This window comes from Pelecanus crispus, chromosome 1 (genome assembly GCF_030463565.1).
Source record: "Pelecanus crispus isolate bPelCri1 chromosome 1, bPelCri1.pri, whole genome shotgun sequence".
In the NCBI taxonomy this organism is placed as follows: Eukaryota; Metazoa; Chordata; class Aves; order Pelecaniformes; family Pelecanidae; genus Pelecanus; species Pelecanus crispus.
In genome coordinates, this window is record NC_134643.1 from 188,431,290 (window position 1) to 188,449,895 (window position 18,606).

Here is an 18,606-nt window from a genome sequence, read left to right on the forward strand (position 1 = left end):
TGACCACTCTCAACAGGAAAAAAACCCCACAATTCAAATGCACATAGTTTGAATGCAATTTCCTGTAATTAAATTTGTTCTCATTGCATCCTATCATGTCTCTGGGCACCTTTGAGATGAGTCTGGCTCAGTCATCTTTACACTCCACCCAGTCCCCCCTCAGGTATTTTTTTATTTTTTTTTTTTTATATTATATATAAAAAAAGAAGATCCTCCTGAGCCTTCTGTTCTCTAGGCTAAACAGTCCCAGCTCTCTCACCATGTTCTCATATGAGAGATGATCCAGTCCCTTGATCATCTTTGTGGCCCCTGACTGACTTTGCTTGGGTGTGTTTGTGTCTCCCTTTGTATTGGGGAGCCTGGACCTGGACCCAGCACTGCAGATGTATCTCACTGGTGCTGAGTAGAGGGGAAGGATGACTTCTCTTGACCTGCTGGCAATGCTTTTCTTTGGTTGTCTTTGCCACAAAGGCACAGTACTGACTGATGGTCAATATGTTGTCCACCAGAATCCCCAATATTTTTTTTCTGTTTTTGAAAAGCTGAAAAGCTGCTTTCCAGCCAGTTGGCCCCCACCTGCACTGGTATATGGGGTTGTGCCTCACTGCCTGCAGATCTTTTGTTAAATTTCATTAAGATTACTTTCTGCCCTTTTCTCCAACTTGTCAAGGTCCTTTTGAATCACAGCACAACTGTCTGGTGTGTTAACCATTACTCTGAATTTTGCACCGTATGCAAACTTGCTCAGGGTACGCTCTGTCCCATCATCCAGGTCACAAAGGAAGACGTTACAAATACTGGCCCCAGTATCAAGTCCTGCAGTACACCACTTCAAAGGCTTGGCATTCTGTTTATTCTTCTATAAGTCAAGTTTACCTCAGGAAAACTTTTTTGGGATCTCTCTCAGAAAAGTTTGCTCCGGCAAATTCTTTACTGGATCTGGAAGCAATATAAATGATCCTGGATAATCTCTGTGGAAAGTGAGTTTACAGTGGCTTTCTTCTGTTGTCACAGAAAGAATGGGATTTATAGACTCACTATGAACACCAGAAATTTATACATTTCTATTACAAAGTTCAATATTAAGATGATTTCATTATCAGTCCCATTACTTAAATGGGAAATTGTGATCCAGTTGAGATGCAGAAATAGGTACCTTACATCACTGAAGTATTTTTGTATCTCTGTGGTACAGAACCACCTCTAAAACCACACTTTACCTTTTGGGTTTTATGGTGTGAGTTATCTTACGGAAGTTAAATTGGTGTAGTTACCAACCTCAATTTCAACAACTGATTTGAAAGGGACAGCTGTCTTTCAGATTTCATGAAGGATGGATGCTTAGTTTGCATTTCACTTGTTTTGAGTTCTTTGGAACTTGGGGCACACTTCCATTCGTATGCTCAGAGTCGAAATCTATTTCTGTACCATAAAAGCACTTTATGACAACTCGGCAATGGAACAATTTCAGCAAGAGCAAACAAGATGGCATGAAACCCACTCTCCTCAGCTAGAAGATTTACAGAATAGGTGCATCAGTCATTAGGGGAAATCATACCTTTTTATAGTACAGTTGCATAGGTCTCTGAAGCACTAGCAAAGGCTTACTACTTTCTGTTGCGCATCAGTAAGAAATGTTAACTCTTCCAATTCTGGACTAGACTGTTTATGTGATTCCTGTGGAGTGTATACATGTGTTTCACTTTTGGAAAGGGCTGGTATGTGTCTTTCACTTCAAATGACCAATGTGAAGAAGACAAGTAAATAGTGATATTTCTGGCCAAAGCTGGATTTAACACTTTTTAAGTCTAAAAGGAACTGTCCTTTCAGCCAGTCCATCCAAGGCACACTTGGCAGCTATTTCTGCTTTGCATCTGTATATGCATCTGTATATGCTCCTGTGTTCTATTATGAGTCATAGCTCTAGTCTGTGCACCGTTATTGAAACTCAAATGGATATTACTTCACTCACCTGCCAATGAAGATTATCTGATTGGTCCTATGGCTTTTACCAGAAAAAGTTCAAAGCCTTAGAGCAAGTTCACGTTGAAGTCTGTATATGCTGTGTGTTTTCTGGACAAAGATACCCTTAACCTTGACAAAGATACCCTTAACCTGGACAAAGATACCTTTAACATCCACCCACAATTTAATTGTAAGTTTGTATCTGAATTTCATCAGAGTGAAGAGTGAGTTTAGGCAGTCACATTCTTAAACATGTTGAAACTTTCCCTTCTCTGGACATTAAGATTGCTTTGTATCTTTATGCTGACAATGTAAGAGCCTTCAAAATGTCTCCTGACCTGTTCATGTGTGAGGCTGAGAGGTCTAGAAGTTGTTATGTGTCAGCACTATGAATACTTCACAGAATCTGTCTGTGTGAGACTGAGACTGAAAAGATGGAAACACTTCCAAAACATTGGAGCTCACTCCTGCATTGATGGCTTAAATTATCTCCCTCTCTGTGATCTGCTGTTCTGTGCCCTGGAACTTAAGTCACTCAGCACTATACCATTGCTAAAGCTTTCTTCTTGTGACATTGTTCAGAGAATGGTCCTTCAATTTTTACTTCAGCTTTTACCTTTAGTCAGCTGGGCATTGCTTTGTAGGCTGTACTGGTCAAAATCAATCATTATACAAACAAACATGCAAGACTTTTTATGATGTCTTGAAAGTAAAGACACAACATTAACAAAGTTCAAACAGGTGTCTTTTATTTTCTTCTTCTTCACCCTGTGTGAATAGTCTGGAAAAATCTCTGCTGTCATTATCTCAAGCCTGGTATTCACTTGCCTCAAATTTTTGTACATTAAGGCACAAGACATGAGGTAGCTAAACCTGGAAGAAGGCTGTGAAGGGATTAAATTTCACTTGATCAAAAACTGGGTACAGTATATCTGACCTGAATTGTATCCTGAGCTGAAGAGAAAGAGACAGTTTGTATTCTAGTCAAACAAGAATAAAAAAGTATTCTGGTAATTACTGAATTGTGAGATCAGGACTTAATTTTTCGGACAAGAAAAATAAATCCAATAGCTTCAGCACTCCAAGTTTGTTTTTAAATTATATAAAAGCTTGAGTGCTGCCATGGAGATACTTCAGAGAAGATATAAAGACAGTTAAAGTCTTTGCTAATTTGATGAGTAGCCCTTGAGTTTTTGCACCCTTTTCCTTCTGTTACAGCTATGAAGTATTAAGGTCTGTTTTTAATGTAGACATTTGTCCAAATTGTGCAATTTTAATTTCAGATGAGGCTCAGTATTCAGAGCTTGGCTTTAGGAGCTGATCCTTTCCATTACTTACAGTATAACAAAAAGCTGTATGTAATTGCAATGCCATAAATAGATCCCAGTGGAAAATGACAGTCAAAGTCCCTGTAGGTAAATCGGAGAATCATAGAATGGTTTGGGTTGGAAGGGACCTTAAAGATCACCTAGTTCCAAACCCCCTGCCATGGGCAGGGACACCTTCCACTACAGCAGGTTGCTCAAAGCCCCATCCAGCTTGGCCTTGAACACTTCCAGGGATGGGGCATCCACAACTTCTCTGGGCAGCCTCTTAAGTTTGCAGCCTGAGTAGGCAACACCAACAGAAACCATGCTAAGGAATTCTTGGTTTGTTTTTTCTGAAGCTCCTTAGTATTTCCTTTATTAAAAAAAAAAAAAAAAAAGCAGGTTTTTTTTGAGAGGAGTAGCTGAATAAAGCTTTGATTCCTTGAAAAAGGAAATACACATATTATTACATGTTTTTGTCCTGGTAAAGTGAACTTCTGGAGTCCTACTGTTGAGTGTGATGTTTTAGTTTATATTGGACAGATGCAGGGGAACTGTAAAAACCATTTTTCATCCAAAATAATCTTGTTGCACCACTCTTATTTTAAAACCATATTGCTAATGATATTTGTGACTCTATCATGTCAGTGGACTACTGCTTCTGGAATTATGATATATATCATTTGTTCCTTAATAAGTACATAAAATGCAGGAGTCATTACTAACTGCAGTATCTGTTGCTATCATCATAAGACATATTAAAGTTGTACTGTAAAGCTTATGATACTCAGCGCACTAAAGGAGAAGGGTCTCTAATATTCTTAACATTTTTAAAGATGTAATTATGAAATTAGGCAGTTTATATCTGACTTGGCACTGAAATGTCAAGGGCAAAACTTACCAGCTATTTTGGCAAGTTTAATTCTGCTTTAGATGGTATTTAAAAGACAGTTGTATGAGTTTTAATTAGGTATGATATTAAAAAGTATTTAAATCTCCTATTCTGCAATTGAAAGAAAAGAGATCATTTAGATCATAAAAGGGTATATTTCTCAAAGGAATTATTGTGGGCTATGTAGCTATCTGCAAGCCAACTGGAATTACTAGTTCTAGGATGTCAAAAGATTGATACACTTGACTAATTAGGAAGCCAGTTGGGAATGGTGACAACAGTCTGCAGCAGCTTGTGAAAGCCGATTTAAAGGTCCCGTAGGAAGTGTTAATATTGAACAATATTTGTGACTCTTATACTATCACTGTAGCAATGTTGTGTGCAGTTCTCCCAGGGCAATTTAAAAGATTTCTAAAGTACTGCATGGTACACTTTCATTTCTTAAACTTTCTGTCATAGAAACTTGGATGGTATTACAGATAGTATGGGTATTAACAGCTAGCTGTGGAACTTCATAGAAGGTGTCACAGTCAACTGTTGGCGTAGGCATCAAAACCAAAATTTGGAGCCTAACTGAAAGTGTAGAAGTTTGAAAAACAGGCTTTCTGCATGTTTTGGGAACATAGATTATTAATTATGAATGTTTTTATTTGCAGTGGCTAACTTTTTTCAGTACATCCATACATACAGGAAAACTACTAGAGGAGTTTTTTAATTCATGTTTCTGTATATTCCATTTATTCTTCTGTTAACTGTTTTGTATGTCAATGGAAGCAGTAATCTATAATCCAGTTTGTGACTACAGTATATTTCAGATAAGTATGAAAAACAGATAGTACCTATAAATATGTTACAGCTATGCTACAAAAAGTTGTGGTTTTGCAGTATGTCTATTCCATTATTTAAAATCTTTTTTTTTTTTTTTAATTTATCCGATGGTTCTTTTTATAGTATAGCAGATTATGCACCAGGATTTTTTTTCTACTGAAAACTGTTAAGTTTTTGAAATAATCATGAAATCCATAGTAGTCTTGGATAGCCTTAAAAGGAAAGAGATGACATGCTGAAATAGGATTGAAATTTTTCTTCTGTTATTCCTACTTCCTAAAACAAAGCTTATAAACTCTTTTCCATAAACATTTATGGTATTATTTTGGGGACTGTGATATTATTCAATCTTTTTTGCATTACTATTACCCAAAATGCTTATAAACTTTCCTCCAACATTCATGTACCTTAATGTAACTAATGGATTGGTCTCAAAATTTCTTCAAGCATCACTTTGATTTGAAACTGTTCACTGAGTGTTTTCATTCCAGACATGAGTATTTTAGAGAATTGCATGACATCAGATGGAGAAAGGAAAGTTAAAAAAGAAAACAAAACAAACAAACCGACAAACAAAAAAATCCAAAACAACCCCCCCAAAAAACCCACCACCACACACACAAAAAAAAAAAAACCAAACCCACAACAGGAAGCTGAATACATAATCTGAGTAATTTTTTGTAGGATACTTTCCAAGCCATATTAATACCTGTGATAGTCCATTAGTCGTAAGAGAGCAAACTTCAGAGTAATAAGGCATGTTAAACCAAATGCAAAGCAACAGAAAAATCTGTATTTCAGTCTTCATGTTTATTCTATATCTGTCATGTATTGTACAGAAAATAAATGTACTTAAATGTTAGAAAATTTATAAAATATTTGCTAATTATCCATTTTTTTCTTTTTGTCTATAGCTCTTTTGGGTAAGGTTCTTAAGTTAACTAGTCTGGTAATACAGAGTATAGAGAAAAGAGAAGAACTAAGAGTTACTGTTTGCTGGGTAAAAAAATGGCTGGATGGCCGGGCCCAAAGAGTAGTGGTGAATGGAGTTAAATCCAGTTGGTGACTCGTCACAAGTGGTGTCCCCCAGAGCTTCAGTCCTGGGGCCAGTTCTGTTTAGTGTCTTTATCAATGATCTGGATGAGGGGATCAAGTGCACCCTCAGTAAGTTTGCAGATGACACCAAGTTGGACAGGACTGTTGATCTGTTTGAGCGTAGAAGGGCTCTACAGAAAGATCTGGACAGGCTGGATCGATGGGCCAAGGCCAATTGTATGAGGTCCAACAAAGCCAAATGATGGGTCCTGCGCTTTGGTCACAACAAGTCCATGCAATGCTACAGGCAAGAAGAGTGGCTGGAAAGCTGCCTGGTAGAGAAGGACCTGGGAGTGCTGGTGACAGCTGGCTGAACATGAGCCAGCAGTGTGCCCAGGTGGCCAAGAAGGTCAACAGCATCCTGGCTTCTATCAGGAATGGTGTGGCCAGCAGGAGCAGGGAGGTGATTGTTCCCCTGTACTTGGCGCTGGTGAGGCCGCACCTGGAATACTGTGTCCAGTTTTGGGCCCCTCACTACAAGAAAGACATGGAGGTGCTGGAGCGTGTTCAGAGAAGGGCAACGAAGCTGGTGAAGGGTCTGGAGCACAGGCCTTATGATGAGCAGCTGAGGGAACTGGGGTTGTTTAGCCTGGAGAAGAGGAGGCTGAGGGGAGACCTTATTGCTCTCTACAACTCCCTGAAAGGAGGCTGTAGTGAGGTGGGTGTTGGTCTCTTCTGCCAATTAACAAGTGATAGGACAAGAGGAAATGGGCTTAAGCTGCGCCAGGGGAGGTTTAGACTGGAAATTAGGAAAAATTTCTTCACGGAAAGGGTGGTCAGGCATTGGAAGAGGCTGCCCAGAGAGGTGGTTGAGTCCCCATCCGTGGAAGTGTTTAAAAGGCATGTAGATGTGGTGCTTAGGGACATGGCTTAGTGGTGGACTTGGCAGTGTTAGATTAACAGTTGGACTCAATGATTTTAAGGGTGCTTTTTAACCTAAATGATTCAGTGATTCTAAGGGTGTTCTCAGATTATAGTTGTTTTAAGGACCAGCATCTTGGGAATGCAGCAAATCAAATATGACAGGGAAGGAAAAGGGTTGTCCTTAGAAGATATTTTTAGGAAATTCCAAAAATTAAAACAAAATCACTTTCTAAACACAAATATACATGTAGAATTAGCAGAAATTAAAGAATGGGTAAAAATGCAAGCCAAAGGAACAGAAGTGCTTACTAAATGCAATTTATAATACAATTGCACAAAACCAGATTTTAAAATAAAATATTTTTGCCCTTCTGTAAAGAATAAAGTAGTTGCTGATGTAATAGAGAAAATGATAAAAATGTTTTTTAAAATCTAATTTGAATTTGAGGTAATGTTAGGGAACATCGGTTGTGAGATTTATATATGTTTATATGTGTATTTCTATAGACTTTTTGAATATATAAACTCTTATTATTTTATGATGAGATTACCACTATGTGACTTTAAGTCATATGTGAAGGACATTTTTCTTTAATTTGTGGACAGGAAAGCTCTAATCTTGAGACAACAAATGATTTTATGGTTTTTTAAATAATAATGTGCATATCTGGGTTCCCAAAATCTTGTGCTTCTTTTTGGTATGCCTTCCTCTTCCGCTTTTAAATGATACACAGGCTTAGGGTTCTTGGAAGGTACATTAGATTCAAGTCTTGACTTAGCGGTAGAATAATGAAGGTAAAAATGTTGTTTCTAGAATGCCATATTCATGATTCGGCCCATGCTGATTTGACAGTACTTTGCCAGACCTTCCTCTTTTCAACTTCGAGCTTTTTTTGTCTGAATTATGTTTGTTGCCCTTGAAATCACTTACCTTAGAAAGAGGATAGAATTCTTTAAAGCTTATTGAAATATGAAATTTCCTTAAAGGATGGAAACAAATTGAAATAGTGTTGGAAAGCAACATTTCCCATAATAATTTTCCCCGATGTTCAGGTCTAGAAGGTTGCCTTGCTTCCTTACTTATAGTCCAGCACTTTCAGAATTCCTTAAACTAGTGGCATGGCACCTCGTTCTACCCATCAGCTAGTTTAGATCCTGATTTGAATATTCATCGTTAGCAATAGCTGCAGAATTGTGTGATGTGTCTGACTGTATCCAAGGTGTGTGTTGACCTAGGGAGTTTTGCGCAGTGAAGCACAGTGAGATTTCTATCATGTAATTCTTTATTCCTCTGTGGTGATTTTTCATCATATAGTAAATTCCTGGAGTTGTGCACTTTGTCTTCCAAGGCATAGACACAACGGGTTAACAAGGTTCAAAAACCATTTTCCGATATGTTTATTTGAGGAAATAAAACTAGGGTGTTTAATGCTTGCATTTAATTATAATCTCACAGTAACAATCATAATTTTGGGGGGGGGATATTTTGCATACATGTGTAATACAATGAGTAGAATTTTCCTGAACTACATCAATTATTTAATATTGGCCAGAGGTTATTCAATACAAAGGGAAAATGGCTTTTGATTAAAGCTACCTATGGATATCACTCTGTATCCTATCCACTCCAATATTGTTCACTCAGCTTCCTGCTGAGAAACAATTTCAACTTTTTATAACAATAACTGAAATGATCTCTTGTCTAATATAGCAAATCATTTAAGGGACAGCTCTTGAAAGCTGACATGAAACTGGTTATTTGCAGTTGCAAAAGGGTACTGAAATGAAAATATAAGTGAAATGACATTTCACTTAAAACTATGCTTGACTCTCAGCATAGAGAAGGAGGAATGAGAAATGAACGGAATAAAATTTGGCCTAGTTCAACGTATAGAAGACCAAATCTGTTGTGATTAATTGCAAGAGAGCAATTTGTGAACGTTAAAACCCAGGTCTAAGTTTGAAATAAATAGTTTTAATAATACCATTAATATTTGTTGTTGTTGTTGTTGTTTATTATTATTTATGCTTTGATATTACTATGGTAACCTAGAAGGTTTCTTCTCTCCTTTACAGAAGGTGAGGAGACTGGAGTGATGGATAGCCTGTTGGAGGCCTTGCAATCAGGTGCAGCTTTTCGAGACCGAAGGAAAAGGACGCCAAAGTCTAAAGGTGAATATTCTATTTTACATTTTATTTTCCAGAGACAGTTAAAAGCATTATGGGCCTAGTGCTCTAGAACTTAAATGCTATTGGGTTTAATTCTTCCTTACAATGACAACTTTCAGGGATGTTCAGGCTGTTTTGCTGATGTCAGTAGCACTTTGGAGATTAATTTACTGAACTTAGCATAACGATTATTATGACAAGACGCTTTGATACAGCCACATCTACTTTAACTTTTTAGGGTTTATAGTTGAATGGGGGAAGGAAAAGTCATCTTGCCCCATAAGTGAATCAAATTATTTCACTGGTTTATAACTGTCAGTTTACTTCTAGAAATATCTAACTTCTAAATAATTCTGCTTAGTAATGCTGTTACAGTACTCCAGTAACTTTCAAAGATGTATTTTATTTCCATTGTTTCCTTGCTTTTCCAGACATACCACAAAATCTCAGTCCAACCGCGCAGAGGCCTGTGTTGAAAGCTTGTAACCATGGTAATGAACCATATTCATGAATTGCATGCTCTTCTTAGCTTATGTAGTTGATCTGTGCTTTCAAAAGACTGCTGTGATTTTTTCAGTTTTCTACATTAGCAGAATACTGAACCATATTGGAAGCTGCTTTTTAAGAGCCATCTGAATATGACATCCTGAAACTACACTTATCGATTAGTTTGCAAAGCTTTTCTATCTTTTGTGGGTTTTTTATTTATTTAAAATTTGGTTATGATTTTAAATGTAGTACTTTTATAATCTTCAAGAACAATTATGCAAGATTTTTTAATGGATTATGGAACTATAATAGAAAACAGAGATTGCGGTACATTTTAAACATTACTGTGTTTATGCCGAATCAGAGAACATTTCATTCTGTTTCATTTTGTTTTTCTTTGTCTTGATTTTCTTGATTCTATAGCTGGAATGGTTTAAGCTATCATTTACCAGTATAATTCAAAAGGGATGTTGTATCAGCAAAGTAATAGTAAATTAATCAGTTACTTCATGACAAAATATTTCTCCAAATTTTGAGCGTGAGTCTTATGCATATTCATGAACTCCTGAACTATCTCACTGACATCAGCAGGACTTGCTCATATGTGAAAAGTTACAATGAGGGGGTGTGTGCTTTTTATCTTTCTTTGTTAGACAATTTACAGAATGTTATTATATTAGCTGTGTTTTAATGAAGATTGAGGAGTCCAGAGTGGCTGTTTTCACTGGCTCATAACTAGTGGTCTCAGGAAAAAGTTTATATATGTAGTACCTCCGTTAAAGAAAAATTTTCATTGAAACTTAATGAAAAAAGAAATCTCCTTTCTCAGTTTTGTAAGCAGAACGCATTATCCTTTGATATTTAAATGCACTGCAGACTTTATAAAGCAGATGCCATCAAATTGACAATATTAATTATAACTCATGTTTGTTTATTTCTTAAGTGTCTATAGCAAAAAAAAGAACATACAGAATTTGGCATTATTAACCACAAAATTAAAGAAAATAGAGCTGGAAGGACAGTTGAAAGATAATTAATTCACTTAGAGGAATTGGCCTAAAAAAGAATCAAGTATATTTGACAGGTGCTTGTCTAGCACATAACATATTGATATTTGAATAATGACTACAGAGCACATCGGAATTTCTCCTATAAGTGTTTCTGCTTTTAAGAACAATTAGGTTAAATGTTGCTTCTTTTCAGCCCGTTCTATCTATCTAGTTAGCTGTCTGTGGACAGACAGTGTAGTTTCCAGTTTTCAAATTAACTGTGTTTGGACAAACATTAGGGCCATGTTTTATGTTTCAGGTTAAAAACAAAACACCAAAAACAAACCAAAAAAGCCCCCAAGATTTTAATTCTGCAAAATCTTAGTCTAACCTCGGGACTGCTTTGTATGTCAGCTGGAAGTTTGAAGTTCAGGCGTTCAATTTGGAGAGAAGAGAAAAAGTAAACTCTTGGATTTGTTGTTGTTTTTACCAAAGTCAGTTTTTCCATAGAGCATTTTGAGACAATCTTGTTTTAAGACATTTTAAAATTAATTCAGCTTTTCTTTCACCTGTCTTGTTAGCTCAGGATAATACAACTCTAAGCTTGCTTTTAAAGAATTCATTAGCATGTTTTTGATTTGTTGACCCTACATCTACATGTTACATCTTCCTATCTTGATCCAAACAGAGTACTAAACTTGGTGTAGATTATGGTGAGTTCACTTATCAAAGCCTTTTTGGCTTTTTGATAGAAATATATGGTCATTGGTTGCTCCAAGTTAATCTTTGAGGTGAACCTTTTTTTTTTTTGCACTATTCAAAGTCTGTGTAGGTAAGTTGAGAATTTGCTTTTAATAATTTATTTTGTTATTGGGAAATCGGAAGTTATGTAGGTTGCACGCTATCTAGAATGAATACTAGACCCTGCGTATCAAAGTTTGTTTTTAGATAATAATAACCTCACTGATGTTAATGATGTGGCTAGTCAAAGCAAGAATTATAATGATAAAGTTTCTTTAATTTTCTGTTTCTGAGTTCAACAATGTATAGTGTGAGGTTTTTTTCAATATTATGCCCTATAGAATTTTTTTCTTGCACTTTATATCTAACGTAGATAGATATGCAATAACCTATTCTTTCTACATATGTGTGTATAATGTGAATACTGTATATAAAGGTTTATTACATATACACAGTATAAGCAAGAAGTCTGTGATTTCAGTCCACTTCAGAAAAATTGGGATATGTCATTAGACAGAAATATTGGCTTGGTCTTTCATTGATTTCATTTTTCCCGACCTGAAATTTCAGATGGATGCTAAATTTGTATCATGGCAAAAAAGCCACTGGCTTACTCTAAGCTTAAAATTTGGGAGACCAATAAAGTCCTCAAGCAGCAATTCAGGTACTTTCTTTCTTTGCTTCTGTACTGGTTTTGGCTGTTTGGGTTAACTGGTAACTGGTTTGGTTACTGCTTCTTCTGATGAGACTAACTGATTCACTTATAGTGGATATACTTTATTAATACACACTGCAGATTCATACGTAGGATGAACTTTGACTCATCGCGCGCTCAGAAAGAATTACAAGCCATGACTTGAAATGTCTGTCCTCTGAACCATTCAAAGTATAGCAATGTCTGTTGGGCAGATGCCATCAAGTTCTAGCTAATTTCTTCTGTTTCAAAACAAAACAAAACTGAACAAATTAATAAAAACTGTTTTAGTCTTTATGATTAAAGATGTTTTTCTAAAAAAGTGGAATAGAAATCAGACCCCAGCATAGACGGGAACTAGAAGCTAGTGGCTCCGTGTCTCGCAGGTGATGGCAAGGGAGAGAAGTACAGCCAAAATGCACACTTTCTCTGTAGCTGTAATATAAATGTAAGCAGGAAGGAAATCTCTTTCACCATTGCGATTGTCATCCTCAGTATGATACTGCTCAAGGTACCAAACTATCACTTGCTCATGAGGCTGAGGCAAGCCCTATAAAACAAAATAATACAGAGGAGCAAGCCAATGCTACTTAGCTCTAGAACTGAGAACTGAAGTTGTTTCCTTTAACTAAATGGACTGCTTAAAGAAAAGGAAAAAAAAAAAAAAAAAAAAAAAAAAAGGAGGAATAGTAAATTTAGTGGAATGCTAGCCATTGGTTGGCCATTTTTCTCTTCATGATCTGCTGAGCTCCCCAGAAAGCTCTGGTAGCATTCAGCTGATATTTCTGATTAAAAAGAAGTACTGGTTCTCATGCTGCATCCCAGGGTAGCCTCTTGGGTGTGTTATTTTATTTTCAGTCCTACTGCACTCTTCTTTTATTGAACGGATTGCCTCTTTCTAACATGTTATGTGTTTTTTGTCAAGTTTAAATCTACTCCATTTCTGTCATCAGAATTACCAATTGTATTTTTTCTGCATGTGACAAGGCCCATCAAGTCAGATAATTTCTTGCTGAGGAAAAGCCCTGCTGCATAACTAATAGAAATAATATACATTGGGAATCGCTGCATCTTGGAAATGTTCTAACACCTTAAGAATACAAACCATTTTCACTAGATTTTTTTTGACATAGATATGATTGGTATATTTATTTCCTTTGTTTCCATTCATGGTGCTTTGCATTTTTAAAGTAACAGCTGAATTACATATATGTTCAAAACCACGTGTCAATGTTACCGTTTGCTTTAACTGCAGAGAGGCATAAACTGTAGTAAATATTGTGGTATGTGCTTTTGCTGTAATTCCAATTTAGAGCACTGTATGACACAAGTGGAGTATTAGTATAGTGTTGTACTTTGGTAAGGTTTTGATTCAGTAGCACCTAATGGGAGTTTTTTTATTTTACTTAGGAAGCAGAAGAAAGCACTTAATTTTCAATGATCAGGATCTTGCACGTCAAAAGACCATTTCAAGCAGTTAATAGCTGTGGCTGATCTGAGTTTATCAGTTATTTACAACAACGGTCAAGGCATATTGGCAGCTTGCACATTTATTTCAAGCTAGTTAAGTTCAAATATACATAGCACCATATCCAAGGCAGCACAGAGCCCACTGCAGCACAGAAAGCTGCATTATTCACTAAGTTTTCGGTCAGGCTTTGCAGCCTGCATCAAGTTCTCTGCTGCTATGGCTACGCATTTATTTGCAGTAACATTAGCCAAGGTAATGTTGTCTGAAATGCATGAATACAAATTCGAGATGCAGCTTTGATTGCATGTATATATACCTCAAATGCAGGAGAAAGTGTTTTTCTTTACAAGTAGATTGTATTCAAAATGTTGTGAGTAAATAAATGGTATAATAAAATGGAAGTAAAAAAAGACAGATTGCTTTTTGTGACTGCAAAGGTTGAAAGAAATCTTTCTGTTGCAATCAGTAACTGGGTTGTGGACTATATTTTCAAAGGTAGCAATAAGGTCTTGTTTCCATATTCAAATCAAACTTCCATGGTAAGAGATAGTCATAATTACTATAGCTGTTTGTTCAGTAAATCGATAAACAATAGAATAATTTTCATGTCACATTCAGTCTGAAGCATTTTAAACACCTCTGTTAAATAAAATCTTTGTCAAGCAATGTCATTCTGGTCCCAATTAAGCAGAAGAAAACCCTTTTTTCATGTTCATTGGGGTTTTTTTCATCTCTCACTCGTAATAGAACTGTCATCTTAAGTTCATATTAGTGTCTCTGCTACCTTATTTTTGACAATCATAGCTGAGAATGAGCTCAGGCTCATCTTAATTCTTGAAACTGACAGTATAACCACTTAGAGGTCACTCCTTTATTTCATCATTGCTGTATATGACAGCAAATAATTGACCTTTCAACCTAATTTTTTCTTATTTTTTTTCTTAAGCCTGTGTATGTTGCTGTCTTTTCCACACCTGTATGTAGTGAACATTAGGAAGTACCTAACACTGGAGAAGCAATGAAACCTGTGAAGATAACCTTTTACCAAGTACATACTAGTAGTAAAGATGCATTCATGAGCACTACCAGTTCCTCATGGTAGACACTGTTATGAAGGCACTATGCATGCTGGCCTATTCTTCTTTCTGTATGTGATCTAAAACCATCAGTCTTTGTACCTCTGGTGGAGACAATTTTTGTAAGGCTTTGTGAAGTTTTACTCAATAGGCAAGGTTCCTTGGCAGGATACTTGGAATATCTGTAGGCACTGTTATGAAATGAAAACATTTAATAGGATTTTATTAAAAAAACCCAAAATGTAGTTCTCGGTTGTTCCCATTTTAAGACCAAAGCGTCACTTCAATATTGACTTCATAGGTCAAGTAAAATTGGTGCCTCTTCTAACAGAAATAATTCCTCTGAAACCATCTGCACTGTTTATAATATTTTTCCCTAGGGCAGACAGCAGAGTTCAAAGAAACTGTGACCATGAGTCAATTTTGCATGTGTGGGAAAAAAACCATCCAGACAAGGAAAGTGAATGTACTCATTGTTATTTGTTTGTTTAGAACTATTTCTACATTGCCATAGTTGTGTACACATACAGTCTCTCACAGAGATGGCGCTGAAGAATTCACATTCCAAAATTCGTAGCAATAAGACTAATTTTGATGTGAAGCTTTTAGCATCTTTTTCTAGTGATGTCCCTCTCACAATTTAATGTTGGAGTGGAGAAAATATTCAAGTCAGAAGGGATGACAGCCAGGGGGAAGAGTTTTGGATGAAAAATGACAAATTTTGATCCCCTGCCCCGAGCCTTTCCAACAAAGTTATTAAAATCAACCTTTATAATAAAGACTGACATAGAGAAGTATAAAACACTCATGTATTTAATTATTTATTTTTAAATGCCAAATGCTGCAAAATGGATGCAAGTTCTGTTAAGAGTGGAGAAGCGTACTTCAAATTAGTAGTAAATGCGTATTAGTACTGTGAAAATATTGGTAAAGGCAGAAAAAAAATCAATTTTTTTAATTTGCCTTTAGTATAAGCCAAACACACACTGTCAACCTTAGCACTACCCATATTTAGAAGAGGAGAGGAGGAATTGTAACCCTACAAAAAAGTCTGTGTCTATTTCATTACTCCTCTTACAAAGTCTTGTGAGATTTCACTTATCAACTCCCATGAGTAAGGTGACATGTATATCCTCCATTCTCTGTCTTATCTTGAAGAATTATATGTGAACATAATATAGACAAGAAAGAGAACCAAAGGTTTTTAAGAGTAAAAATTTTAGGTGCCACCTTGAGACAAGGTGGACTGTATAATGGGGCTTATTCTCCAGAGGTTTGACAACTTCATTCCTAAAGCAAGACCCTTTGAAGATGTCAGATTAGGCGCTCAGAAGAACTAATTGCTTTTGTAAATATCTTGCCAGTGTGCAGTGGTACTAGTTGAATAAGACCACTTCTCTCAAGGGAGGCAAGGACATTTTCTGCAAGAACTCTGGCAAAGAGGTGACATTTGAAGACAGCGACACTGTATATTCCATAATTGCACGTACAGTAAATGTCAGCTTCATAATGGTCTAGCTAGGTAACCAGATTTCCAAAAGCTATGGCAAGCAAGTTATATATTCAAAGCAGTCTTCTGAACATGCATCAGTGGACAATCTTAAATCTGCGAAGGGAGCTGTAAATGACCAACAATTTTCCCATATTTGTCTTTTCATTGTTTAGTCATGCAGAACTTCCCATTCAAAGACAATTACTGAGTTGATCTGTATAGCAAAGAGGTTCCGTCACTTCTCAGAGTACTCTTCAAGTCTTTTCCATATTTGTTAAACAAGATTTTAGGTATAAATTTACCAGACTTTCACTGCTGTTTTCTGAATGTTAAGAAAAAGTAGTATATAAACTCCTGCCTCTTTCTTCAAAGCCTTTAAAAACTCTGATCCAAATAGAATAAATGATATATCTATTGACTGAACAACAGCCATAATGCTCTTTATATTATTTATATATATATATATATATCTTCTTAAAGGGGTTATCTTTCTTTAAAGAAAAAAAAAAAGAAATATTGGGTAGGGAAATTTCATCAGCTAGACATTAGAAGTGACTTTTGTCTGGTTAGAAGACCCCACTGGGGACAAAATCGGAGATGGAAACAGTGTATCAGCCTTGACCTGAGTCTGTTTTGTGACTCAAGTGATATCTGGTTAATGCAACATTGTTTAGTCAGTAATTCAAAAGATGTAGAGAAAGCACAAAACAGTACTCATGAAATTCTTTAAGTACACTGCCTAATTCATCTTTCTTTGCCATGTAAGTGAATGTGTTGCCTTAATGTTCTGTGGTTTTTTTGGTTTGTTTTTTTTTTTTTTCTCCTTTGGGAGAATTTAATTTCTTTTTTTTTTCCCTAAGTGGCAGTTGCAACAGAGCAAAAATGTACAATGTAAAAAAAAAATACTGGAGTTATTTTTCTGCCTGATTTTTTTCATTATAAGCGAACACTCTGCAAAGGTACAAATAAAGAACATTAAATAGGTGCAGGAAAAACAAGGGTATCCTGCAGCTTCTTCCCTTTGTTGGGGTAGGAACACTTGCACGTTTTACTTTCAAGTTTTGGAATATTCTAAAGCGAAATTGGCTTTTAAGTTGAACCAGAACTGCTGGTCATGTCTGTAAGTTGCTTGATAAATGCATTATCATCTTTGTTTCATTCCAAAAATAAATGAGACTTGTGTATTTCCATCATACATGCCTAAGGCAAAATCTACATCAATCACCCACCAAAATAATCAGAAGCCTCAAGAGACTTTTTCTTGGTGGCTCAAACTTAGAGATCATGAGTGGTGAAGGAAGGAAATATAGGGGGCAAATGCAACTTTCGCATGAATTGCAGAAGGAAAGATGGTAGCCAGACTTAAACGGAATGATCTGAAGTAGTGTGAGGTAGTTGGACGGTAACTCCTCTTTTCTTATGTTGATGTGGCTTACAAATCCAAGATGAGAAGCTATAGTTTAAGTGATTTCAGGAAAGAATACTTGCATTTTGGAGGATATTGGGCTAATCAAGAATCTATTCACTTTCAGCATACACCATAAAATAGTTTGACCCTTGTTCTTGGCATAGTAGTGGATTTTAAAGAAAAAAAAACAAAAAACCTTTTCAAAGAAAGATCATTTTAACCAAACAGAAAAATTACTTGAGGTAAATGCAATTTCCTAGCAGATTTTATTTCCTCAAGATTTGCAAAAAACAGGATTGTTAATATATACTCTTTCTTTCTTTGAAAGACTTTAACAATGCCTTGTTAGTAGCATGGTGTTTCTGTTACAATATTTTGTCATGATATCTTAAAAGGAAGACTTTTTTTGTAATGGTGAGGGTTTTTTATTTTATCGGGGGAAAAAGTTTATCTCATGCTTTATTGTCTCATGATATTTATCTAACTCCATATAGAGGAATCAAAGAAAAACTGTTATCTGACCCTACAACTTTGACCATATTTGCCTTAGGTTTTCAAAAACCTAAAAACTTAGGTTTAGAAAACTAAGAGTAAATTTATTCTACATTGTATTCAAACTTGCAGTCCTTGATTTTCTCTCTCCTTGTGGCATAGCAAAATGATAAAATAAGAAATTGAAAAGATAACATCGAGAATACTTAGTGTCATAAATGGGGAAATGGAATGAAATCTCAGCAGATTTTCAGCATGGGCAAATAATTATTCCAGAGGGTTTTTTTTCTTTTTATCTGTTTTCTTAGGCTTTAAGCCTGTTTCTTTGTATTTGAAAAGAGATGAGTGTACATGGTATGTTACAGTACAGTGCATTTACAGATATTTGAATTAGCTCTGGACAGACTACTTTGTCTACTTGAAGCAGGATAGCTTTTAGGTCAGGAACAAATTTGAGTATCACAACCCAGTTTTGGGGTTTCAAAACAAATTTATGTATCTGTGTACAGCACCTAATCAAGCTATGCAGTTTCAGGAGCTATGTCCAAGAATTTTAACAAGCCTTGAACCACAGAAAAGTAGGATGCACTGCCATAATGAACAATCTTTTCATGGGTTTCTTTTCTATTTCTAA

At 36.0% G+C, this 18,606-nt stretch overlaps 1 protein-coding gene across 1 annotated transcript in view; it reads left to right on the forward strand.

Annotated features, from left to right (window-relative positions):
• The window catches only part of DIAPH3 (diaphanous related formin 3), a 277,409-nt gene that overhangs the window by 203,946 nt on the left and 54,857 nt on the right, over window positions 1–18,606 (forward strand). The window contains exons 26-27 of the mRNA XM_075727918.1: window positions 9,028–9,123; window positions 9,552–9,611. Of these exons, the coding sequence (XP_075584033.1) occupies window positions 9,028–9,123; window positions 9,552–9,611 (156 nt within the window). The remainder of the gene's footprint in view (window positions 1–9,027; window positions 9,124–9,551; window positions 9,612–18,606) is intronic.